At 42.0% G+C, this 27,263-nt stretch overlaps 1 protein-coding gene across 1 annotated transcript in view; it reads left to right on the top strand.

Moving 5' to 3' along the window:
- Nucleotides 1-5,254: 5,254 nt before the first annotated feature.
- The window catches only part of reck (reversion-inducing-cysteine-rich protein with kazal motifs), a 65,292-nt gene continuing 43,283 nt past the window's right edge, over nucleotides 5,255-27,263 (top strand). The window contains exons 1-2 of the mRNA XM_023430709.2: nucleotides 5,255-5,429; nucleotides 26,317-26,375. Coding sequence (XP_023286477.1) covers nucleotides 5,357-5,429; nucleotides 26,317-26,375 — 132 coding nt within the window. The 5' untranslated portion in view covers nucleotides 5,255-5,356. The remainder of the gene's footprint in view (nucleotides 5,430-26,316; nucleotides 26,376-27,263) is intronic.

Raw genomic sequence — 27,263 nt, 5'->3', positions numbered from 1 at the left:
CCCCCGCTGCCGGTCGGCCCCTCACTATTCATGCCCATCGACAGCATGATGAAGCCACATGGGGCCAAAGTGCTGACTCCAGCCCCTGACATCCTCCTCACTCACGACCTTTGACCCGTCACAAAGGAGGGGGTCTCCCTCGACACAGATTTCCCTGCTGTTCGTCGGCCGTGTGGCACAAAAAGCCGCCTGGCCCTGTTGACACGGGCATTAAGAAGGACAATGAGGGGACAGACTGGGAGGACCCCCCCCCTGGAAAACAGCACTTCCTGTCACTGGATGGATATATTGAAAAATCACTATCTGTCTTGTGTGAATGGTTTTTGTGTCGTGGCGACGCAGAGCAGAGAACGAGGACTTCCTTGTATATTTAAAGTCGGCCTGTACAGTCACGTTAGAAGTCACAGTGATCACAGTCACAATAATGAAGCACCTGTTACCAAGCACCACTTCTGCTCTCTTCTGAAACACTGGTTTCCAATCGGGGGGTCACAACAGCCCCGGCGGGTCGTGTGGTCGGTGTGAGGGGTCGTCTACAGCACGAAGAACACAAATAAAACTTATTTCTGCAGCAAAGATGAGGTTTATCAGTGCTGCTTTTCTAATATGAATGACTTGAGAGTTTTAACTGTTCAGGCTTTTAAAAGGTTTTCCAGAAGGATTTAGTAGATCCTTTAGTGTTCAAAGGAAAGCGCATCCCTCGAAGGCGTGGCTCCTCGTGGTCGTCGTAGACCGAACAGACGGTCTCAGCTTCTGTATCACAACCTGCTGACAGATGAAGACAAACAGCAACAACACGACTCTTGAAAACACATGAAACTCGTTTACAAATGAAGAATTTAAGAGATGATGGATCAGGAGGAGATCAGAACGTTTAGTCTTTACTGTGTTGAACACTGAGGCTGATGCGTGGAGTTAAAACTACAGTCGACTCACACCTCGTTTGCTTTTCAATAATAACCTTGTGTAAATTGATGAACAGAGTCTCAGAGGAGGGATGCTGATCGATTAGATTAGTCCGTATCAAACATTACTAATGATTATGTCGAACGCTGCTTCTACATCTGCGCTCGCTCTCTGAGTCTCTTTCATCGTGGCTCTGTTTGAATCCCTGTTTCTTCTGCTCTTTTTAAAACCTCATTCTATGTTGAGCCCATTAAAGTACATGATGCTGCAGTTAATGAGCGCTTTGCTTTTACCAGTATGTTCCTGTGGACCACTCGTCCTTCAGACAGCATGGAGCAAACAAAATGACCTTTCACAAAACAATAGAAACCTCCTCCCTGCCTGTAATCTTGTACCAGAATTAATTTGGCTGGAAAGAAAAAACACAAGATATTGGATTAGCATCAGTAAATGACATTAGCTGAGATCTTGCTGAAAAACAGATCTGCCACTGACTCCATGAAACTGGTTCTGCCTCACAGGGAGGACTCGGCTCCTGGGGTCAGGAACAGACTTACACCATAAACAAATATATTGATTCATCGCTGGAGACAGTCGAACTCTAGTAAAGCGACCCTGAAAAGCCTGGTCCAAAAAGAACCAGACAAAATAATAAAACAATGTTGAATTTGACTCAGTGTGCAGCACTTTGAGAAACGCTGATGTTTGTGAGTCGGGCGGCCACCACCACACTGGGTCATTGTTCCCCTCCGACCTTGCTCTATAATTTCACCATCTCCTGTCTGTGGGAAAGTATTTCAGTTCTCTGCAGTGAATTTCACAATCGCAGCTTCTGGATCTGACAAAAACAATAAAACATGAGTCTCTAATTGTTCATGAAGAGTAAGAAGGAACTGGTTCACTGTCCTGAACGCACCCTGCAGTCTGCTCCACTTCTCCAGCTGTTTCCAGAGCAGGCGTTCTTATTTCAAACCGTGCGGATCACATTAGCAGAGAAGCATCAGTCACTGTAATCATATTTATTTCCTGGTAATTTATTTCTACAAACTGCACAAGCGGATCAGACGAGGAGGAGGAGGATGTGTTCCGCCGACATCCAGGAGGTTTTAACGAAACTGTCAGTTTTCAAGCTGCACTTTCTTTATTCTGTGAGTTATTTTAGTGACATCCTGAAGTTTAAACTTACATCACTGTAAAGTCGATTCCACTGTGACACAACAGAACTCGACTGATGGAGAATATATATTACATTATTTTAAATATACCAGTAAAATATTGTTTCATAGTGAAGAGTTTGTCTCCCAGTGTGAACAGATGTGACTTTACATGACAAGTGATGTTTCATTTTTAACGGCTGCTGCTCCACTGTTCATCATTCAAATCCGTTTATACACAAGTGAAATATATGTAAAATTAAATATAAAACCTAAATATATATATAAATATATATCCATCCCAAAGCCTGTCAGTTTTTGTCTATATTATAAACAGAAGAGACCAAACGTCTGAGACACTGAGACATTAAAATTAATAAGAAATTAATAATAAAGACATATATAAACATATAGAATATATAAATTAAATATATATAGTTACATATATGGTTAACAACATGTTATTGCATATAAAAACAATCATCATAGATAATTTTAATATATGTATACATATACAAATTTTATTATGAATATTTCATTTATGTCATAAACTTAAACAGTCGTTTATAATCACATACAGTAGATCTGTATGGAAGGTGAATATATCATAAACACACACACACACACACACACACACACACACACACACACACACACACACACACACAACAATAAACCACTACTGAAGTGACAGAATGATTCCTCCTGATGCCTCGTCGTCTTCTTCTTCTGTCCTCTGGCTGTTTTACTTTACAAACATGCAGAGTGTGAGAGTCTGTGTGTGTCTGTGTGGACTGGCAACCTGTGCAAGGTGTTTCCAAGCATTTCTCCCAGTGCATGCTGGGATAGATTCCCCCTCTCTCTTTTTATGTCTCCATGCCGGCGACAGTCAGAGCCGGAGACATTTTGTTTTCAGGTTGTCCGTCCGTCCCATTCTCCTGGACACGATATCTCAGGAACACCTTGATGGAACTTCTTCCAATTTGACACAAACATTCACTTGGACTCAAGGACGAACTGATTAGATTTTGGGGGTCAAAGGTCAAACGTCAAGGTCACGGTGACCTCACAAAACATGATTTTGGCCTTGTGAACGCAATATCTCGAGAACTCCTCAAGGGAATCCCTTCACATTAGCCACTAACTTTTTAACCATTAATCAAGACTTCACACAGTAATTATGTAATATTATTATTTTCTGTGACTCTGGATAAACAGCGATGTTACCTGAGACTAGTCTGAGTGGCGGAGGGATACGAGCACGAGGAGGTGGCTCTAGTTTTTCTTTTCTCTTTGGTTCTTTCTGACAATCTGATCATCTTTTTTGCTCTTCTCTTGTTTGTTATTCTGTCTCTTTTTAACCAGTATTGAGGCCTTCACAGGTAAAGTTTAAACTTACCTGTCGCATACTATAACTGCACTTATTCAACCCTGTTTTCTGGTTTTGCCTGACACTTCTTGGAGGAGCTGTAGCTGCTGCACGGCTCGTGTCGATGATTACGAGGATCAGGATTTGTGAGCAGTCGTTCTTTGTGGTTTGATGCAGGCGACTAAGACACTGTGACACTGCGTCTTGTTGCGTTTTTCTCTGAGCTCTAACCAAACCAAACGAGTTGAGTCGCTGAGACACAACCATAAAAACATGAATCATGCTTCACTTGTCACAGACGAACACTGAAGGTAAACAAATGTGTTTTCAGTGAGTGTTTTGCAGATATTCAGTGTGATCTTTTTGAAACTTTGCAGATGCGTTCATTAGAAACATCTCCAGAAATCTGCGCTGCAGTATGTGCCTATCAAAACATACTTCCTGCTTTACTCAGCTGTGCGTCAGTGTATCTTAAACCAGTCTCAAAGATGAGAGGCATTTGCAAAATGACAGAGGAAATGGAAATGTATTTGAAAGAGTTACAGCTTTTGATTCAGGCTGCTTTTAGGAGTTAAGTGGCTGTGACCAACTCATCTAACAAGGCCACACACTGTTCCTTTACACCAGCTGGTCCCCGACCCACCGAGGTCTGTGTTTTTTAACAACATGTAGGACTTTATATTCCACACTGACGGATATATTGTCTGATTCTTGTATTTTTTTACCCAATTTATTCCATTTTTTGATTTATTTAAGGCCAATAAATAACCGATGTTTTGGCAGCATTTTGTAACACCACCCCTGATTTACATAATCTCACATACAATCATATATGGTCAGTGGATGGACGGCATCTATATAGTGTTTTCCTATTCTTAACGTCAACTCAAAGCACTTTATACTAGTCACATTCACCCATTCACACAGCACTAGCTACACAGCACTAGCTACACAGCACTAGCTACACAGCACTAGCTACACAGGGCATCGAGGGCAGTTTGGGGTTCAGTATCTTTGGGGTTCTTCGACATGTGGATGGGAGGAGCCGGGGATCGAACCACCGGCCCTCTGATTAGTGGAGGACTCCCTCTACCATGAGCCTGTATCTATACATATAAAATATAATATATGTCTATATTTATAGATAAAGTCTTGTTTTCTTCCACTGCACTTGCATTTACAGTAGGGGCTGATCAGTATTTTATTGGTGCTTAATTCCTAGTATGAAATTATAATGTAATCATTGAAATTATAATGTTTTATAAAGAACACCCTGAATTCTCAACTCTTAGCGCTTGAAAAGTTGGTGTTTTGGTGATACATGGTTTTCATAAGACGGAGACTGATGAAATACAATGTAAATGAGCAATTAGTCTAATTAATAAAACATTATTTTTGTTTTCTGGTTCAGTTTGTATGGACTCATGACCTCAGTATGTGTAAAATTCTGTCTTCTTCCTATATTAATCTGATAGATATGAAGGAGGAAGCAAACAATAAGCATAATGTGTATTTCTCTTCAGGTAGCCTACTGAGTGTTTTTAAACCCTTTATCCTATATTCATGATTTATTTCGATTTATTTCAGCCTGGTGGGTTAAACTCCAGTGTTACACATGATTGTGGAGTAAAACTATCACAGCTAGAAGATTATAATGATTATCACTGTGTACCTGTATTGAACTGAACTACTGGGTTTGACTGAGTTTGGGGTTTGGTTCCGTTCTGCGCATGTGCCCCGCGGTCCACTCACAAAACCGGGGGCTGCGGGGAGAGAGAGAGAGAGAGAGAGAGAGAGAGAGAGAGAGAGAGAAAGAAAGAGAGAGAGAGAGAGAGAGAGAGAGGTAACAGGGGATCCATGGAGCGCGTCACAGCACCGGTGTTTTCCATGTCTTCTTGTCCACGATGCACTTTAGAATTTCAATAAGATGCGTGTGTGTTTCCAGATAATCAGTTTCCTCTTCGCCGTGAACTTTTACCACCAGCCGCTCCGAGCTCAGGGTAAGTCCGTCTGTGTCTGTCCGTGTCTGTGGGTCCATCCCCTGGGCTCTGGCTCCGTCTGTGTCCGCCTTCGTGCGCTGGCAAACCTGGCAGTAAATTAAAGAAAGCGTGTGTGACTCCGGGGTGAGGGCATCTGTACTTCTCGTACGCGGCAGGTCCGGGACTAACTTGTTGATTCAGTGACAGCTGGCATCCTGTCGGTCGGACGGAGAATGTCACGCCAAAGTCCGTTCACAAATTTAACAATGTCACACTATATTGCTCGTTACTGAACTCAGACACATGGTAGACACATTATTAAGGTGTAGTCTGATTGATAAAAGTTCTGTGGTGAATTCGGGTTAGCTAATGCTCCAACAGTTAGCGCCATTTTCTTTAAAAACAGCAGGTTTTAACTTGTTCAGAGCGCTAGCTACCGCCCACCGCGGAGCGTCTAGGTGCGGAGTAACTGTGGGAATAACGGAAAAAAACGGCTGTAAAAGTTCAACATTCGTGTATTTATTACAAGCCGAATTTAACAGTGTAGTCTTGACATTAACTTAAAGCTTTTTACTTTTTATTTTCTGCTGTGTAAGTTTGCCGAAAAGCACATGAGCGATATATGTAGTTAATCCATTGTTGGGATGGACGTTAGCATGACGCTCGGTCCGGCTCGAAGGACGCAGGGTCCGGCGGTTAGCATCCTGTGTCCTCCCACAACAACTAAGTCTTTAGGATGAGCCTTTGAAGTTTTAAGGAACAAATATGGCGCAGATAAAATTAACTTTGGTTGTTTTGTTCTTGCAGTTATTGTCTGTAGTTGAATAGTTTGTATAGTAGTTCCCTCTCAGAAAGCCGGGGATAGGAAGGAAACAGAGCTGACACACAGAGGAAAATAAAGTCAGGAAAGGGACCGTTACCGCGGTGGCAAACTTCGTGGATAATTTAGCACTTTTACGCCTCATTGGCTGTTTAGCTAATACACACTACTTCTGTGAATAAACCTTACAACATCCAACGATTCATTAGGAACCATTCTTCAATTCGGCATCTATCCCATACCATTAAAACACACTTACTCCCATAAAATACCTCATGATTCAACTGGTTTCCATATTAATTCTCCTTCCAATTCACACACCTTAGTGTGCTGAAAGTTATTTTAATTGAAACCAGGTGTTACAGCTAAATGGTTTTAATTGCAAGTCTTGTTTGTTGAGCTTTGTCTGTGAGAAAGTGAGGAAACCAAGAGGTAAAGCTCCCTGCTGATTTGAATGGAGTCTGGTCACCAGAAGAAAGCACAGCATGTTAGCAAAATGTGTCTGAATGATTAGTGTATTAGCTTTTCATGGTGCTAATTAATTCACTGGGACTTGTTAAGGCGGTTAGACAAACACAGAGGTGTGTGTGCTGGTGCTGAACAACAACCGTCCTTGAATTTGCTTTCACTTGTTAATTGGCTGAGTCAACATGGAGCTGCCACTTTGTGCTTTGTTGCTATGTTTTTTTGAGCCATTTGGCTTCTCCACAGACCTTCAGCTGTTATCACGCTTCAGTATTATTTTGTGCAGCGTGTGTCCCAGCTTCCCCCAGTGAGCGTTTTATCTGAGGGGGGCTCCGTGGGCATGGGGTTATAAATTGGTCTAACATGCTGGTGGGTAGGTCTTTGATGTTGAGTCCACATGGGTGCAGGATGTGGATTTGCTCTGGCTAAATATCACTTTGTACAGTTTTTTTTTTCCTGGCACATCTGCCTGGAACATGAAAGAAACACGGCTCTTAGATCCTCATTTGGGGTGCACATTGTCTCCCAAAGGCTTGTGACAGTAATAAAGGTCCTAGAGAATCTAAAACGGGTCATCGGTGTGATAAATAGCACCATGTGGAAAAGCGATTGCCCTTAGTTTCTTCTCCTGCTTCCTCCCTCCACTTACTCCGTGTAGAAATTCCTCGCATTTTTTTTCCTTCTATCGAGTTTTTGCAAAACTTTTCTCCTCCGTTTCTTTCATGTTGCGATCTGGTCGTGGAGCTAGCCGTGAGAGAATGCATCTGGAACCAATTTGACTCCTCAAAGCAGAAGGGGAAGAGGAGGGGAAGGAGGGAAGTGAACGGCAGCCCTTTTCTTTCTCTCTGTCCACTGTAAGCAGGCATGGGCTGCAGTAATTATAGTTTAGTGAACACAAGATTAAAGTGCAGCGTGGAGTTGAGTTTCTTGGCCATAGCTTGGTGTAGTGATTGTTGAATTGACCATGAAATATAATGTTTTTCCAACCAGCAGCCCATCGCTGGGCTAAATATAAAGAACGAGAAATACACCCAGTGAAATTATAAAAGGAAACACCTCTGTGGTTGAGAAGTTTCCATTTAGGATGAACGACAAATGAAATGTTTGTGACAAAATTCTAAAAATAAAAAAATAAAAAATAATAACATCAGAGCTATTTTTAAAACTGCGAGGCTGTATTTCAGCGGGTCGTCTCAGAAGGAGACTTGAATTGTTTCAGAACAGTTTTGCCTCGACTGACTGACTGACCGCTGCCCTGACTGTTTTCCCTGGAGACGCTCAGTTCAAAGCCTTGCTATCGGAGGCAGCATCAGCAGTCTCGTCACAGTGGAGGTTTACATGCTCGTAAACAGCACAGACATTTGCAGACCCACAGGAAGGTTCGGCTGCAGATACACTGCATAAGCTATAAGCTTATCATTAAGCTCCAGCTGCTGCGGTTCATACTGCTATTTTAAAATCTACATGCACCTGCTGCTGGTCTCAACTCTTATAACCAACTTAGATTTCATGAAGTCCAGGTTAACTGGCGTTAACGTGCAGCTTGTCGGTGTCGGCTTCACTGATCCTTCCACACGATGTTAAATTGTGCTTTAGTTCCACTTTAATTCAGGTGAAGTGTGAAGGAAACACTGAAGCTGAAACACATTTTACATTTGCAAACACAGGGAAACTACTGAGCCTTCCCAGAATTCATAGAAACTGTGAGACCTGGTGACCCTGAGGAGTTTCATGTACATTTGGTCGGTGCTGAGAAGCCCACACATTACAGCAGGGACATTTATCTGACATTATTGTTGATTATGATCTTGTCTTCCAACGATTAAGAAAACAAAATAATCAAGATATAATTCTATATATAGTCAGGAGAGACCACACTCGCATATGTTTAATTTATTTAGTTTATGAACCGGAAAAACCTACAGACACAACCTTTTAGTTTTGAAATCTGTCTTTTTATTTTATGGTTTTCTTTTTTTGGTAGTGCTTGATATCAGCTTTACTATCAACAAGCTGCTGCAAGGGTGGATGTGTTGTAGTTGATCTAATTTATTTTTCATTAATTTTTACATTATATATTTGATTATATATTATTTATCTAATTTTTTTAATTATTTTTTTTGTTTGTTTTCCCGTTGAATTGTATTTAAAGTTCGAGAAAGTCCATGTATCCTAAATGTTTTTTTAAAAGTTAATTAAATGAGTACAGTCAATGAGTAATTGTAATCGAGCAGCTCTACTACACATACACCTGGACACTGACTTAATGAGTCAGGTCAGATGAAAGTCCTTGTGCCTCATTCAGAAACACTGAGGCCTTGACACTGGAAGCTCCCGTCACAGCAGGTGGTTCAGATATCCGTCAGCTGGTGACGTCCACACTACTACGTTTTAGTTTTAATACTCTGAAGAGACTTTCTGACACTGACTGGAGATAAAAACTGAACTCCTGATGTCTTTGATTAGAGCAAGGATCCACACACTGTTGAATATCTCCATGATTATAAATGAATATTTCAGTCAGACTGACCTCATCAGCCTTTTCTTGTCTCCTCTCTGCAGCAGAAACAGTTTGACATTAACTTTTACCGGCATCACATGTTCATAACAGTTAGTTCACCTTCACACAAAGAGAGATAATACTCAGTAAGAAACTTATTTCACGTACTTATTTATAGTCTATCCTCACTCTGACTTGAATAATTGGAAATTATTTCTACCGTTTCTGTTTTATTCTAGTCATGTGATCATGTTGTTATATCTCTATGATGCTGGTATAACAGAATTCACCTGCAGGTATCAGCGTTTCTTCTCATAGTTCTTCTACCTCTTTCACATGAACGCACTCGTACCTGGACAGGTAAATCCAGGGTTAATTGAACCAGTTGATAACCAGCTACATAGTCCAGGATATCAGGACAAAGGTTCAGTTAAGCCAGATAATGAAAAGTTATCCTGGGAGTGTTGAACTTGCTTCGTAGTTCAGACTTCTGGTGTCGACACGACTCTGAGACTTTCAGAAACTCTGCTGGACCAGTTTTATTTTGAAAACTCTGGGGTTGTTTTATTTTGAGAGTCTGGGGTTGTGTTGTAGTCTGGACAGATAGAAACTGAGACCTTTGTAAACGATGACGTCACACCCACGGTCTCTCCTGATTGGCTCTCATCAGCCTGGACTACCAGAGGTGAATACAACATGATGATGAACGACAGTGTCACTGACCTTGTTGTCTTTGCAGCTGCTGTTCACTTACATATTACTATGATCTTCATTCGTAGTATTTTCTGCAACTATTCAACTGTAGAGTGGACAGTCTACTTCCTGTTTACACACTCAGTGTACGTGAGTGATCATGTATATGTGTTTTCAGGCGTGTTGGTCTCGATGGAGATCGTTACGGAGCTAAAACAGTCGTCTGGACGGAGATTGTTTTGGTTTTGAAACGCTGTTTTAAAATGAAAATGTGTTAGTGTGGACGTAGATTAAGATGATTGGGTAACAGGAAAGCCTGCGCACAGAACCTGGTGAAATCATTGGATAATAGTGGAGAGGAGCCTCAGTGATGACAGTTCTTGAATTTATGCTAAAAGCTTCATTTGGATGCAGCGAGACCAAAGTGAAGAAAGTAAATCGTTGTCATAGTGTCAATAAATTCCCCAAGCTCCATATGAAATAACAGGATTCTAATAGTTCTATTGAAAAGGAAAATCCAGGCCATCGTGATTTATTTGTTGATCTCTTCTAAAAGCAAGAACATGTGTTGCACAAGAAGCGTCTGTCTGTTTTCAGTGACCTTTAATCATGGCCTTCTTGTTTACTTGTCACTTCAATTCAAAGTAATTGGGCTGAATGTCAGAGGATGGAAAACATTTCTAATGGTTCATTATGGCTGCCTTTAGTGTAAAGATTAATGGCTTCTATAGCAAAGTTGGGATTTGAATTTGTGAGAGACACAATTTTAACTGTAACTTGCATAATTCAGTGTGTGAAGAAGCTGAAGGAGGCGAGAGTTGAAGCCAGTCCTGCTGGTTTTGAGGATTATAACGACTAAAAGCAAAATAAAAATAAACCTCTTTTTCCTGCATTTACACTTAGCCAGAGATGATGTGGTTGATGAAGACATTATTGATTCTGACTGTTTTAAAACAGTGACGTTGACAACAAGGAACTGACTATTTTTATATAGCAAGAAGATAAATTTGTGATTTTTACATAAATGTATTGTTCATTTAGACTAAAATACACGTTCTCAGTGTAATTTATAGAAACACAAGACACAACAACATATAAAAGTTCAAGGGTTGGTTATTCTCTCCCTGTAGCTATTCACTGTATTAGAAATAAATAACGGGCTATTCCAGGTTAATTACATTTTCTGCTCATTTCCTGAAGGTCCTCTGGTGCTCTTATGTTATGACATACAGTGTTTGGTATATTTAACTCTCAGAAACAATCGCTTTCCCAGAAGCTCCTCTACTAGAAATGCAATTAATCTGTGACTGTGTACAATCAAACTTTATTTTCCATTAGATTTTTTTAACGGACTACATCTGGTTATTTGTCGTCTCGACCGGGTTGTGACTGAGAGAAGGCAGAACCACAGAGAACCACAGAGAACGTAGTCTGTCAGCTGATTGTTTGGTTTGGAAGAAGGAGACGTGGAAAAGACAACAGGAAACAAAGATGTCTTCTCTTTTTTTTAATGTTTTCAGTGTCTCTGCCGGACAGCTGTGTTTTTGGCCAGAGGAATTATTTAGTAGTAACAGTGTGGAGCAGGTGTTCGTCTTAGTTGGTGTGTGTGTGTGTGTGTGTGTGTGTGTGTGTGTGTGTGTGTGTGTGTGTGTGTGAGTGAGCGAGCTGTGGTCAGAGAGGAAACCCTGATCCTATTAGAGATAGTGTCACATTAGTCTGAGGCTGGTGTGCACGTTGTTCCTGTAGAGCAGACAGGACTTCCTAAAACACTGAGTGTCTGCTCGACCGGAGTGGATGCATGTCATTGTTCATCTTATCAGAGCGTCTCTTCCTCTGTTCCAGACCTCCTACAACAACCTCTGTGTGTCTCAGCCTTTTCTTTTTCTTTATTATAATAATAATAATAATAATAATAGTAAACTTTATTTATTTATTTTATGTTTTCTGTTTGTTTAGTGTTTTCAGCATTTAGATTTTCTGTTTGTAGCTCTTCCTGTTGTTTCCTGAGTCGGATCTCTGGTGTTTCCTGGTTTGTGAGTTTTGTTTGGACTTTGTTTTATTAAAATACGCTGGAATTGCACCTTCCTGTCTTGGATTGTCTGCATTTGGGTCGAGCCATCCGAAAACCTGACACAAATTTCACAGCCGTATCCAGTTATAGTCTGTGCTGTTTTCCACTGATGTTCTGCTTCAGCTTCCCACCGTTAACTGGAATGAGACGGTGGTTCTCTCTTTTTCACATCAAGGAGCCTAAACTGACACAAATGAGACCGTTTGACTTCTGCTTCTAGATGTTTGATCACAGAAAGTGTTCCCTGATGATTCCCTTTGTTGCTGGACGCCGGGAGGTCCTCGGACCCCACTTTGAGAACCACTGTTTGGACTTGTGCTTTGCGTCTCCAGCTGTTCCCGCCCTTACGGTTGTTTTAACAGTGTAATCCTCAGACTCTTTCGGCGTTTGCTGCCATATTATTTTCATTACTGGTGAGCAATGAGTCTTGGGATATGTTGGACCGTGTCTAGTGGTGCAGCTGTGACGACTTGATGCCTAAGTGGATTTTTAATTGAGAGTTTTAATTTTTCAGTATTTTAATGGCCTCTATAGAGCTGAAGTCATGACGCCAGTGTAATCTGTCACTCAGACTTTCTTTCATTGGTCTTTCTGAAAAACATCTTGTTTATTTTCCATATCCTAAGACACTGTAGCAGTTACTGTAAGGGAGTTAAACCTTAAACAACGGTTACTTTGTGAGGATAGAAAAAATCTACTGCTCCCATGAAAATTCATCAGCACGGCAGCACCAGTAATTTTACAGTATGTCATCGTAATTCAGTTATGTCCATATCCATAAAACTTACAAACACTCTGAAGTTATTCTAAATTTTCTAGCTGTAACTCAACAAAGACTCTTCTGTGAAACCATCGTGTTTAGGCTGCAGACATCTAGAGCTTATGGGAAATGATGTTCAGTGAAGCTAAAAGCATAAATATTGAATAATGAACAATGTAGATTTCCATAGTTAAAAAAAAACCTACCTCCTTATCTAGAAACTGAAGCGAGTCACATGACGTCTTCACAGAAACAGCAGAGAAAAGTGTGTGGGAGCAAACTGCTTTTCAAACCATTAACTACAACAATCTGGAAACATGTCAGTCTGCTGCCTGTATGAGGATCATTATATAAATGAACGTATGACTTAGCAGACATCATCTGGAGTTAGTGCTCTGAACGAGCAGATTATTCACTCAGTCATTAAATTCATCTTAAGAGGGTGGGCCGAGTTCAGACTCCACTTTGCTGTAATTACTCTGATTGATGTTGACAATCTATTAAGAAAAACTTTTATCTTTGTCATGGAAAGTTGTTTTTTCATGTGATAAAATCCAAAATGTGCCAAAACAGTTGATTTAAAAAAAAACCTTTAGATGACCAGGAGTAAATGCTGTTACACAGGAAACCATGACAAGTGTGATTTACATTAATCATTTGTTTTCCTCCACCTCTTATGACCTCACCTTAAGTCTGGTTGAGGACTTCCCTGCTGCCACTTTGATTTAACGGTGAAGATCATGCATTTAATATTCCTTAATTATCATATCTTTACTTACACTGAATTAAGATAATTCAATAATAAATAAAAACATTCAATAATATTGAAATACGCCTTTTGATATTATCCTGATAATATCATATACAGCGATATTTGTGCCGGACTGTATCGAGGTATTAAGTTTTTCTTCTGTGGTTTTACATGAAGCGTAAAGAACAAGTTCGTACCTGCAATGTTGTATTTAATGATATGCAGCGTGTCAGGTGTGTAGTGATCTGTGACATTCAGTGACTCTTCCTTCTCTTTGATTGCAGCATTGAACTGTGTTCCCTCCCCCTCTCTGCCTCCCTCCTCCCCCCACCTCACCCTGTTCCCTCCCCCTTCTCCTCACTCTACACGGCCACATGCGTCTCATTATGTCGCTTCCCATCACACACACAAAACTACAGGTCAGGTCTGCATCCCCCTTTGATTCTGCTAATTGAATATGAGGGGGGGCAGGACATGATCTCCCACCTGTGTGTGTGTGTGTGTGTGTGTGTATGTGTGTGTGTGTGTGTGTGTGGGGGGGGGGACATCTGCTCTTTCTCTGATAGGACTCAGGTGATTGGAGGATTTTTTAAGTATGAGTGTGTGCAACTCAGTACTCACCTGGTTAGCATGTGCCTGGACCGGTCACTCCTTACATAACCACATATCCACACACACACACACACACACCCACACACACACACACACGCACACACACACACACACACACACACACAGTGACAGTACATTGATAAACAGAAGCTGTAATCTGTGGTTAAACTATTAAAAAGAAACAACAGACAACACAGCATCAACATCCATCAATAAACGAGGTGAACGTGAAACTGAGTCGACAGGTGTGAGAACATGTGATGCTTGTGAGGACAGTAACATCAGCTGATCTGGATGAACGGGCTGTCAGTGGTCGTCCTGCTCCGTGTGTAATCTGTGTCTCAGCGTTTTTTCACAGACGAATGAAATGAAAAGAAAAAATGCTGAGACACACTTTGCCGCCATCTCTGGTGGAGCTGCTCTCTGCTCTCTGAGTCACAGTTTCATGGTGGGCGGGGCTCAGGCGCACACAGCGACAGCCTCAGTGAACTCCAGGCTAATTGGTGTTTTTTTATTCCAGTTGGAAAGTTTGTAAGAATGAGTCCAAACGGACTTGGGTTAAAAGCTCCGGTGTGGAATATTTTGGGTTTAAACCTAATGACAGAGGAGAGTCGGCGTTTCCTACACATCGGCTCTGTTTCAGCAGATGCCTTATATTAACTAGCTCATTCTTGGCCACACGCACAATCAGAATCAGACACACTTTATTAATCCCCTGAGGGAAATTGTTATGTGGCAGTGCTCCATGTCACACATACAAATATAATAGAAATAATAATACAACCCCCCCTATTCAAATCCACCTCCAGTGTTGAAAAGTTAAGTCAACACTGAAGTGTCAAAAGCTGCAGTTCCTCTAACGGCCACTAGAGTCTGGCTCCAACAGTGAGTCAGTCCCCACAGACTCCCATGTTAAAATGTCCCCCGGCTCCTCCGAGCTGTTCCATCAGTGTAGTTGTGTGTATGGGTGAACGTGGCAAGTATTGTAAAGTGCTTTGAGTGGTCTGTAAGATTGGTTTTCCTCCAGGCTTCATAGAAAACAATGGGTGAGACTGTGAGTCATCCACAGCCAATGTGTGCTGCCTTTAAAGGATTAAATAGTCCTAATATCAGTTAGATCTGGTTCAACTGATCCTGCTCTTTGATGACGAGCTAGCTTTAGCTTAAGCTGTAAATTCAGCCAACTGCTGACACCCTCTGGTAGAGCGTCTGGGTCCTGTTAAAGCCATATATTCACCATGAGAGGAGCATATAGAAGCAGCAGGACGTCGGCCTGTGCTGCTCCTCTCTCACAGACGACGGTCTGAGGCGTCTGGCAGACGAAGTCGGCTCTGTATGAGACACAAGTCAAAGCTCTGTTCATCAGAGAAGCTGTTTGAAGTGAGGGAACAAACGTTTTTCATTCTCTCTCATGTCACTAAATGGTCACTCACTTGACTCTGAGTACTTACATCTCGTATGACAGAGATCACAATCAAATCACATTATTATATAAGCAAATTCGATAGTTTTCTTCTCTGAATTTACATCCTTTTATTGTGAAAAGCCTCCGAACGGTCTCAGCTGACGTCCTGTGTGAAGCACAAAAATAAACAGGCTGTTTATGATAAATGAAAATCTTCTCTCTTGTTCTCTACCCATCATGCTCTGCTGATGTTCAGCTCCGTATGGCACATCTCAATTAATCCATACACAGGAAGTGACCTTTGACCTCCATCCATTAACACCCCCCCACCAGAGAGTCTGCAGCGGCTCTGAGGAATGCAGGAATGAGAGTGGTAGCACACAAGAGGCTTCACTTCTGTGTGTGTGTGTTTTAATACACACTATCAGACTGGCAACACTATTTTTGTTATAATTGTTGTTTTCTTGTCGTCTCTGTGACTCAGGCGCGGCTCGAGACGGTTGTGATTGGGGGGGGGCATTAAGAGATGTGGACTGGTCACTAACTGACAGACTTAAAGACTCGTTACTGGGGGTCCTGTATCAGTGTTCTTTGGGACTGAAAGCTATAACATGCACTGCTTTGTCTAAAACTAAAGCCATAGAATCTAATAATACATAATGTATTTAATTTAAACCCACCTCCACCCCCCTTATATCTAATTATGTATTCTCACATGCACTGGTATATTAGAAATACGACTCAATCCAGTATATTTTTCTTGTAACTAATGTATTGTCTGTGTTTGAGATGCTACAGTGTAATTGGCATCATCAGTTTTTGATTTTATGGTTGTTATCATCCACTGCTGCACCGCGACAATAAACTTTGATCATTTGAATGTGACATGTTTATGATTGGTCAAATCGACAAGGACAAAAATAAAATAATTTTCAGTTATTTTTTAATTCTGGGATGAAGCGGGACGGTTTGGTGGGGCACTGCCCCCCCTGGAGCCGCGCCCGCTGTGGTGGATTATTATTGGACGTTGAAACACATTTATCATCATCTCCGTGCTGCTGTTCAGTCTCATAGACGAAGATACGTGAATGTCATTTGGTGTGAAATAACTTTGACATGACGTCTACATTATAACATTTTACTGTATTTGCAGTTTCATTGCTTTAGCAAACAAACAACTGATCGATGGTTTGATCCACAGCACACAAGGGAGGGGATAGTTTCAGATTTTTTAGTTTTTGTGGTGGGGTGAGGGGTGTGTCTGCAACCTCAGGGTCATTATTCATCTTGAGCTAATTAAAACTGGCCTCAGTGTTCCTGCAGGCGGGATCACTCATCATGATTGGACCAAAGTAGTCACGTGACACACAGTTGGAAGACAATAAAACAGATAGATAGATAGATAGATAGATCATTTATTTATTAGTAATTAATAGGTGTAATATTGACAAAATATAAGCTTGCTGTAACTTTGAACCTTCTACATGAAGGAATGTGAAGCAGTTTACACGTGTTAATCACATTGTTATTGCCAATATGTGAACAGATTGTGATGTAACTTAAAGTGAGACCTTCCCTGACTTTCTCGGTTGCCTTTAACAGCATGTGAACTGATTTCTGGGTAAAAGACTCAGGACGAATTTTGATTTTATGCTCGCTCCTGAGTGCCTCGCCTCAGAGCCTCACTCCTGTTCCCCTACAGCAACAACAGTCAGCAGACTTGCTAACGTAAACTTAGACATGGACTTTTATCTAGTGAAGTTGGTCTGGTTAAATGGAAATGTGACCAGTGTCGATTCAGTGTTCAGCGTCAGCTCCATGTGAAGATAATGGTGTGTTTCAAGAGGCGTTTGTCTCTCACACGTCCGACAGAACAGATGTCGATCATGTTGTGGTTAAAGTTTTCAGGACCTGAGTTGGTAGGTGCAGAGAAAATACTTTAATAACGTAAATGTCCAAAACTTCCAAGAAGCCAAGCAGGAAACTAAACACAGGTGATCCAGACTCAGGAGGAAGACTCAGAAAATCTAAATTCAGAACAAAACTCAGGAACAAGAACAGGAACACATGGAAACACCAGAGGAACAGAAACAGACAAACTGACAAAGACTGAGGGGAACACAGAGACAGGAGCAGGTAATGAGACACAGGTGCAACTAATTGGGGCGGAGTTGTGTGTTGAGCTCTCAGCGCTGCCAGAACATGAATGACCTACACTTAGCTCCGTGCCTGAACACATCGTGTGTAGACACTCCCGCTCTCTCCTGTAGACAACTTTACTTTGAGCTGAACAACAGTTAAAGTAGAAATGATGTTCACTGTGAAGGATCAGTTTTGAGTCTCTGCAGGTTGTTTTAAATCCCGTATTGAAATGATTGTAAACCAACAGCTGAAACAAGAAAGACAGGAAAACACATGACAACATGAAACTCTGCACCGTGCTCTGGAAAATGGCCGCCAGTGATGTAAAGTACATGCAGTTTTAAACCACAGTCTCAGATAGATTAGTTTTACTGCAGTTAGTGGAGAATGAAACCAGATAATAAATCAGGATATTCACAAGTCAGTGAATACAGACAAGTGACAAGCCCCGCCCACCTGGACCCACCATCCAAACCTTTACAGGATTTGGTTTCTCTGAGTGTTTTACCTGAAATCTGCTATATTTTTATTGGATCACTCAGAAACAGTCAGCCAATCAGAAGAGTGGAGGCTCAGAGCCTCCTCTCTTCTGATTGGCTCATTGACCTGTTGTTACTAGAGCTCCAGAGAGAAGCCTGAGAGAGGAGATGTAAAACTACACTGAGATGAACCACAAATATATCTTATGGATCACCACTTCAAATAAAACACAGAAGAAGAAAATATGGAGCTTTAACAACTTTAACTGGCTGTTTAATCAGAACAGCACCGAATCTTAATAATTAATTGAACAAAAATCAATTTTCAACTTAATTTAGTGCTTTCTGAAACCTGCAAACCTCCTGAACAAGAGCGCCAAGTCACACCGTTATGTCCACACACACACACACACACACACACACACACACACACACACACAGGAAACTGGCTGGCAGGAAACCCAGAGTAATGTTACATTTACATAGGAGGGGGTGCACTGGAATTCCTCTCCTTATCGTCGCAGCAGCTGGATCCCAGTCCTGAGCCGGGTTGCTATTTCCAGATTGTTTGTCGTAGTTGAACTGGTGATTTTTACCCTGGACGTTTGAGGCCCGGTGGCTCTGATGCTTCAGTGGAGGGAAAACACAACAGAATACCAAGCACTTTTCAAGTTGAATTATATTGATAATCTACTTTATACTCGGTTCTCTGTTTCTATTCAGTTTGTTCTGACCTGTAGCGCCTGGTTCTGGACTGATTCCTGTTCTGTCCTGGTTCAGTCTGTCCTCTTCTGTCAGGTCTGGTCCAGTTCTCTTTGTCTGGCAGGGTCATGTAGTGGTGTCCACGCCCATGCTGACAGGTGAGGGGGGATTATTTGTCTCACTTGTGATTGTTTGTCCTGTACTGAGACGTTCATGAAGTTTCTGCAGTTTGTTTTTCACTCTGAGTTCATTTGTAAATGCATCTTCTTCCTCTCTCTCCGTTTCTCTCCATCCAGAACAAACAGAGCTTTTCCTTAATAGTTTCCAGAGTGTATAAATCTTTAAATGCTGTTTCAGTGTGTACAGGGTAAATTGAGCTTTTGCAAAACAATGAGCTAAGCTGCTCAGTGAGAGTCGGCGGCTGTGAGCCAGGGAAGTTAAGAAAGACTTTCTGTGGCCTCTAACTTTCTCTCTGATTGTTCGTCTTAAATAACTCTCTGTTGTCATTAATCACGTTTTTTTTTCCACTGCAGTTGAGCAGCGATTAAATAACTGTTTCATACTGGTTCGTCTGACCTCAGAAACAGAAACATCTGTAAATGAGAATGAGTAGAAGTGAGGACAGAGAGCAGGAGGACACTGGACGGAGGTTGGATGGGTCAAGAGGACAAGTTTCTGTCACTCTGTTGTTGTTGTTGTTGTTGTTGTTCATCTGTATTTATGTTGATGTGCTCAGCTGTCTGTCTCACTCCTCACCAGATGTTGAAGATGTGATGTTGAGATGTTTGACCGAGGTTTGGTCAGTTTTGACACGAATACAGTGTTTTAACAGTTTGCAAACGTGAGTCCTGCTGACGTACAGTTTCTGTTAAAGGTCAAATTTAACTTGGTTGTGATTAGTCGTCCCAATCCAGTTTTTGTCATTTCACTGTTTAACGGCTTCAGTTTTCAGCCTCGGAAGTTGCTGCTTGGTAGAAACAAGACCAACTGAGGAAATAAGTTAGTGAGTTGCATTATGGGAAGTGTAGGATGGTGCAGATGTGGGTCACCTCACCTCAAATAAAGAATCATGAAAGTAAAAACACACTGAAATGAAACTCTGAAGCAGCGTCATCATAATTAATTAATGATAATTAAACAACAGTAACATATGATCACGTGATCAAACAGAGCAGTACGATCATCCGTTAAGACTCGTGTTTGTGTCCACCTGATGAAAGCTTCCCCCTCGCTCTCTCAGCTCCTGAGAAACAGATCGTACATCATTCAGTGGATGGTTTCCATCCTCAGCTCCTGTGATGTTTCCACTCCACTGAAACCACAGCACTGTTTACCAGATACTTCTGTCCCTCCACTCTGGAACCACGATCCTGCATCTAGTTTAGCTGAAAGATGGCCACCAGCTGCCCACAGCCACCATTTTACACCACATCCATGTCACCATCGTCTCCACGGAGACTTCAGATTTGGAGTTAATGTGCCGTTCTCATGCTCTTTGATCCTCAGTGCGAGTCAGAGGATGGCTTTTCTTCTTCTGCTCTCTGTCTCTGTGCTGCTGACAGTTGTTCATGCAGATCAGTGTGTGACTGCTGCTGATGTTTGTTGGTAGAAGCTGTGAACTCACGTTGACCATCAGGTGCTAACAGCTAGCAGAGCTAATGTGATTTACAGGAGGGATTTTGAACGCAGCACGCTGTGAGTGGCAGCTTCTCTCTATTGTTTCAAACCCCCCCCACACACACACACACACACACTAACACACACACACACACACACACACACACACACACACACGCAGTCTGTTTTGAGAACCCCCACAGTTGTGCCACATGTTCCTCCTGCAGAGATCTCAGACCTCATGTTGACATGCATTATCTTTAGTGTGTGTGTGTGTGTGTGTGTGTGTGTGTGTGTGTGTGTCTGTTGAATAGTTTTTAGGTTTTTAAAGACATTTTCAGTCATGAAGTCTGTGACTTTATGTCAAAGTGTTCTTCAGTCGTTCAGATACAGATGTGTGTTTTGTAAACACATTCACAGGCTGCGTCGGTGATGAACGCAGCCTCTGATACATTTGACAACTTCATAATGATTATATGAGTTGTCTGTGGGCCTGGGTTTTATCTGGCCTGACTCTATCAAAGCCACAGTATCTTCACTGTCTCTGCACACAGTGTGAAATGATCTCACTCAGTGTGTTGTGGTTTATTAAATGAATTTCTGTGTTCCCAAGAAATGGCAACAACAAGTGTTTAATGTGTCTCTGTCTGTCTGTTTGGTTGTTTTTATTGTGTCATTAGACGACACAATCATAACACACTTGTAAAATATCCAAATATTATAAAGAAGAAAAAAAGGAGAAGGAAAAAAAAACATGGATTCAATACAACGAGAAACAGACGCACGAGAGGAACAACAGAGACAAAACAAACCACAGGCAGCAAACAAAGCAGACAGTGTTGTGAACAAAGTGAAGCATGACACAGGAGAAAAGCTAAAACTGTTTATAAATGAATTATAAATATTATATCTACAAATGTAAGATCTTTAATTTCCATTGGTTAATAGAGAAATTAAACTATATTGATTTAAATCTGTTAAAATGGCTGAAATACTTTCTGTAGCTTTGGTTATTAATGTGTCTTTAAATGACCTGAATAAAAAAGAGCTAGTGTTTGTCAGTTTAAATAATGGTGATAAAGGAGGTTACTGAAAGATCTTAATCACTTGTCTGTGTAAATAAAGTTTATTTGAATGGGGAAAACACATGGTTGTATTATAGGCGCTCTCTTTACACATCCATGGAAAAACAGGAGGTGAAGTTGAGGTCCACCATCTTGTGTCGGCAGCCAGACCCTCTCTTGTACCTGTAATCAGTATACATGTATGTGTGTGTGTGTGTGTGTGTGTATGTATATATACCATAAATTTAGTCAACCCAGAGGTGTGTTTAAATCGTCTGACTCCTCGTGTTTGAACCGTCAGACGAACTCAGATGTTAGTTTGGAAAATACGACGTTGTCTCTGATAGAAGTGATGGACAGAAGCATGAAACACATGTTGTAATAAACCTGAGTTATTCAGTTCATGTTTTTGGATGGACTGCAACAGTAAAAACACAACTTGACTTTTCAGACGCTTTAGCGACGACTGTTGCGTCTTCCTGGACAAATGTCAGCTACTCTGCACAGAGAGGAGGAGAGAGGACAGATAAAGAGCTGAGACCGGCTGACACCAGACTGGATGTCATGTAGCCCACGTGTTTCAGCTGTATTCTGGTCCTGACCAACATTCACACTGTCCAACACTCAAATCCAGCCTCTTAGACCCAGGCAGGGTGTAGTTCAGAGCTCCACAGGAAACAGTCTGCTGTGATGTGGTTGGCTGGATGAAGTGCAGTAATGCAGCTCTGAGCTTCATGAATGTAACAGTGCAGCTGGGGGGGGGCTTCTTGTTCCTGTTGTGTGTACGCTGAGCCAGAATGGGGCCAGCGCTCATTAGCCGCCGGCCTCATACTGGGCCTCATACTGTACATGACTGAATGGCCTCCATCATCCCTCCCCCTCCTGCAAATTATTATGTCACCTGCCATTGTTTTGGAGAAGCTGTGTGTGTGTGTGTGTGTGTGTGTGAGTGTGTGTGTGTGTGTGTGTGAGTGTGTGAGAAAGAGTTCATTTGTTCTCAGTTCATTCAGTGCAGAAAGTTTAACCTCAAAATCAGTAGAATGAAGCAAAAACCTGATTTACAGCACAGACACGATGATTGCTAAAATAAAACTATTTCTATTATTCAAAGCCACATGAAAATAATTAAATCATTGACGAAGCTATTGGAAACTGGAGGCTTTTTAGTGTCTTTTAGCTCATTATTTTCCAAACTGTCATTAACCAGCAGCTGTTTTCAGTGGAAACACTGATGAAAGATTCAAACATTCAAACCGTTAAGAGCTGAAACAGAGTGTTTGAAGTACTTTTCCTTGTGGGCCAAAAGAGGGCGCGCTTAAAAATTCAGTTTGACCTATTTCTGCCCTAATTACCGATCAGTAAACGAATGAGCAAATAAATAAAAATGGAGGGTGACACTGTCAAGCAAAGTCTTAGAGACAAATGTTTCCCTCATGTTGGAGGAGACAAAAACAGTGGACAGCATGTCTGAACTCTTCTGCCCCTAGTGGCCACAAGATGATCTATCACTGCTACAGCATTAAGAAGACAGTGATTCTGACTAAATGTTTTAGATCCCAGACAGAGAAGGAGAACACATCTAGAACCAGAAGAACATAGACAAACGAGCTGCAGGTAGAACCAACTGACCTGCAGGTAGAACCAACTGACCTGCACATAGAACCCAATGACCTGCAGGTAGAACCAACTGACCTGCAGGTAGAACCAACTGACCTGCAGGTAGAACCAACTGACCTGCAGGTAGAACCAACTGACCTGCAGGTAGAACCCAACGACCTGCAGGTAGAACCAACTGACCTGCACATAGAACCCAATGACCTGCAGGTAGAACCCAACGACCTGCAGGTAGAACCAACTGACCTGCAGGTAGAACCAACTGACCTGCAGGTAGAACCCAACGACCTGCAGGTAGAACCAACTGACCTGCACATAGAACCCAATGACCTGCAGGTAGAACCAACTCAGGGTACAAAGGAGGTTTCAGTGTTACTCTCAATTATTTACTTATTCATGCGCACTTTCCACATCACACACACACACACACACACACACACACACACACACACACACACACACACACTGAGAGGCTGCTCTTTCTTAGTGCATCTAAGATGAGTGTAACAGACCCAGTGATGGAATCCAGAAGCTCCTGTGTCAGACAGCTGAGCGCACACACACATACACACATACACACACATACACATACACACACACATACACACACACACACATACACACACACACACACACTCGATTGTAGTCACACGTGCACTTCCTCGTGCACACCAACATGCTGATAAGCGGGTGTTGTGGTTTTCATCTGCCTGTGTCAGGCCTGTCAACTACAGTCGTTCTCTTTAATGTCTGCCAGTGGTCAATTTGTAGCAGAGCTGGTTGCTGAAATCACTCTCCCTTTTTCTTTGTGTTTGTCTCCTCTGCTGCATCCTGCCTTTCTCCCTCTCTCCTCATTCTGTCGTTCTCTCTGGAAATCTGACGGAGCAGAACTCAAATTTACATAGTGTTCATTAAAGTTGTGGGTTAGTAGATGCGGTTTGAATATAAGGAGTTTAAATTCAAGCTATCTGAACTTTGAATTGAACAGAACGACTCAGATGAACAGATGGTTGATCTCCAGCTCTGTCAGAAGTCAGTGAGACGCCTTCACCACGCGGTGGTACTTAAACAATATATACGTGATCAAAGGGAGTGGGAGGAGCTTCACTCTGCTGAGACTAAGGAGTGTGTGATCAGTCAAAGCAGTTTATTCATTCAGTCACACTCCATGTACACAGCACTCTACTCCTGCAGGTCCTCACTGCTGCTTGGTCGTCATGCCGACTCCTATCTCACCTGTAAAGAGGAGGAGGTGATGATGATAATAATAATAATTTGTAGTGTCCTTGTAAAACTGTAAAACTATAACAGATAAAAGACTCTGCCAGACCTGAGTATCTGTACAGGGGGACAGACTAACGAAGTACATTTACTTGAGTACTGTACTTAAGTACACTTTTCCAGTAACTGTACTTTACTTGAATATTATTCTTCTAGGAATCTTCTGACTTTTACTCCACGACACTTAAAAGACAAATGTTGAACTTGTGACTCCACTACTTTTCTATGAAGGACTCTTACTTTGAAGCAGCTATTAGCCAGAGGAATAAATTTTATTTTATTTTGAAAATGTGATAGACCACACACTGTGTTCATCACAGGAGAAAAACCAGTGACACTGTAAAGATGAGTCAGAAGGCTCATCAGCTTCAGTAAATGTGGGACAATACAACGATGAGTTGACATAAAAAAAGTACTTTTGAATACTTCAGTATTTTTAAGTACTCCAGAGCTTTAACGGAAGTAAAACTTTGAACAACTTTCACTTGTATTGGAGTCGTGACCAGGAGGATCTGCTATGGTTAGCGGTACATCGCTCCACCTCAGCATCACTGTGTAGAAGTGTTGTGACGTCCACACACGAGGAGGTGGGAGCAGTTTGTTGACAGCACACTGAGCCAAGTCACTTACTGGAACCCGGGGCTGGATCGTGGTTTGGAGCTCTGCTGCCAGCCAGTGTCCCCTATCCGTGTGTGTGTGTGTGTGTGTGTGTGTGTGTGTGTTGATGTTCAGCTGTGAGCTGTCTTGGAGCTCTGCATGTACACATGCGGCACCGAGCTTCATCCCTCAAACAGTCAGTCAGTGTTTGGAGGGAAACTACGAGTGTTTGATCAGATGTCACTGGATCTTTCTCCAAGATCGTCTCAGTCTGGAACAACCAGAGACTCAAGCAAATTTCTCACACGTCAATATTCATACAGAGTCACCACGTTACATTCAGGAACCGTGGGAAAACCTGTATGCATGTAATGGGATAGTTAAAGTCTCAGCTCACACGTGAAGATCATAGTGAAAACAAGCCGACGGTTCAGGATGTCAAATCGTAGATTGAACAGATACAAGAAGTCGTTCATTCATCTTCCATCAAGATATTAGATAATAACAAGTCGGGTTAAAATAGCTGCTATATCTGGGTTATTATGAAACCACTGTGGTTTTTACTCTGATGTTTATATCTGGTTTTATTAGAGGAACTATTCTCTTCCATCAGAATTTATTATTATACCTGGTTTCATTCTGGTTTTTATCCCCCAGTTGATCTTGGTTTTGAACAGGTTTATATGTGTGAATTATGTCCTTCTTGTTGTGTTATGTGATTTGAGACAGGTGTCCTCTGCAGAACAATATGTGATAATAATGTGTTTTTGTTGGATGTCGTACCAAACAATCCTCAGAATACTGTTTGCAGGCCGGAGCGTCTCTGTAGCACCATGATGCTTCAGTTATGGTCTGTTATTAAAAACAAGTTTATTATCATGAACTAAAACTAACAAAATGATGGAAAAACATTTTTGTTAACTGAAATAAAAATAAAATCGAGGCTTTATTAAAAATAAAAAACGATAACTAACTGAAACTAACCAAAATAAACTAAAATTATAGAGGAAATGTCTTTAGTTTTATTTGTTGCCTGTAGTGTTTTGGGTGGATCTAATAAATCAGATACTTTCTGTAGAAACATTGTCGGACAGTGACGACATGCAGCAGCTTGTGAGTCAACTTACAGAAAAAAACACTTTTAAATCAGCGTGTTTGTGAGAAATGTGAAGTTAGCTGCTGTTTCCTCTTCAACTCCTGCTTGCAAATCTCTGAGAAACCTCAACATTCAATGTGGAACAAGTTTACGTTTCACGTTCATGTTTCCCAGAGGACGAACCATCCGTGATCTGATCTCTAACACGACCTCTGAACTGACGGTGTGTCTCTCTGCAGATCCCGCCTGCTGCCACCATGCTGCCGAGTTTTCATCTTGTAAAGAAGCTTGTGACCAGGTAGGAACACACACACACACACACACACACACACACACACACAGCCCATTATAGTCGGTGCATGAATAGAGGTTTTTGAAGGGGACTAGTGTAAAGTTTTTTTGTCTCTCGGCTCTTTGAAGTGCAGAATAAAAGTTCTGCCTCACTCTGCTGCAGCTGGGAGCAGGTGACTCTCTCTCTCTCTCTCTCTCCCTGTCTCTCTCTCTCTCTCTCCCTCCCTCTCTCTCCCTCTCTCTCCCTCTCTCTCCCTCCCTCTCTCTCCCTCTCTCGCTCTCTCTCTCTGGCTATCTCTCTCTCTCTCCCTCCCTCTCTCTCTCCCTCTCTCTCCCTCTCTCGCTCTCTCTCTCTGGCTATCTCTCTCTCTCTCTCCCTCTCTCTCTCTCCCTCTCTCGCTCTCTCTCTCTGTCTATCTCTCTCCCTCTCTCTCTCTCCCTCTCCCTCTCTCTCTCTCTCCCTCTCTCTCTCTCTCTCTCTCTCTCGTGTCCTTCTTTTGGACATAAAGAAGAGGTGAAAGAAGCTTTTCTCTGCGAGCAACAAACAGGCAGAGTTCAAACCTTATTCCTGGTTTTGAAGTGGGAAGAGGGAGGGAGGAGGGGGGGTTTTGTGATGGGGCGGGGGCATTGAAGAGGGAGGTTGTGCTCTTGTTGGTTGACATCATCATCATTGCTAGCCAAAGAAAGACAGACATTCACTGACAGACGGAGGGATGGGAGGGACGTGTCCAAAGAAAGAAAGTGTGAAAGGAAAAGAGAGTTATAAAGAGGAGGAGGAGAAGGAAAGATAACGGCCTGTTAGAGGAGTAATGGCCTGTAAACTGGCTTCAGAGGTTGTGGTTAAGGGCTCGAGTGTGGGTGGGTGTGGTCTGGTGTCGGGGTGGGGGGGGGGGGG

Source organism: Seriola lalandi, unplaced genomic scaffold (assembly GCF_002814215.2).
Source record: "Seriola lalandi dorsalis isolate HSWRI2012SDOR001 ecotype SW California unplaced genomic scaffold, Sedor1 jcf7180002054909, whole genome shotgun sequence".
In the NCBI taxonomy this organism is placed as follows: Eukaryota; Metazoa; Chordata; class Actinopteri; order Carangiformes; family Carangidae; genus Seriola; species Seriola lalandi.
This window is presented reverse-complemented; position numbering and strand designations above follow the sequence as displayed.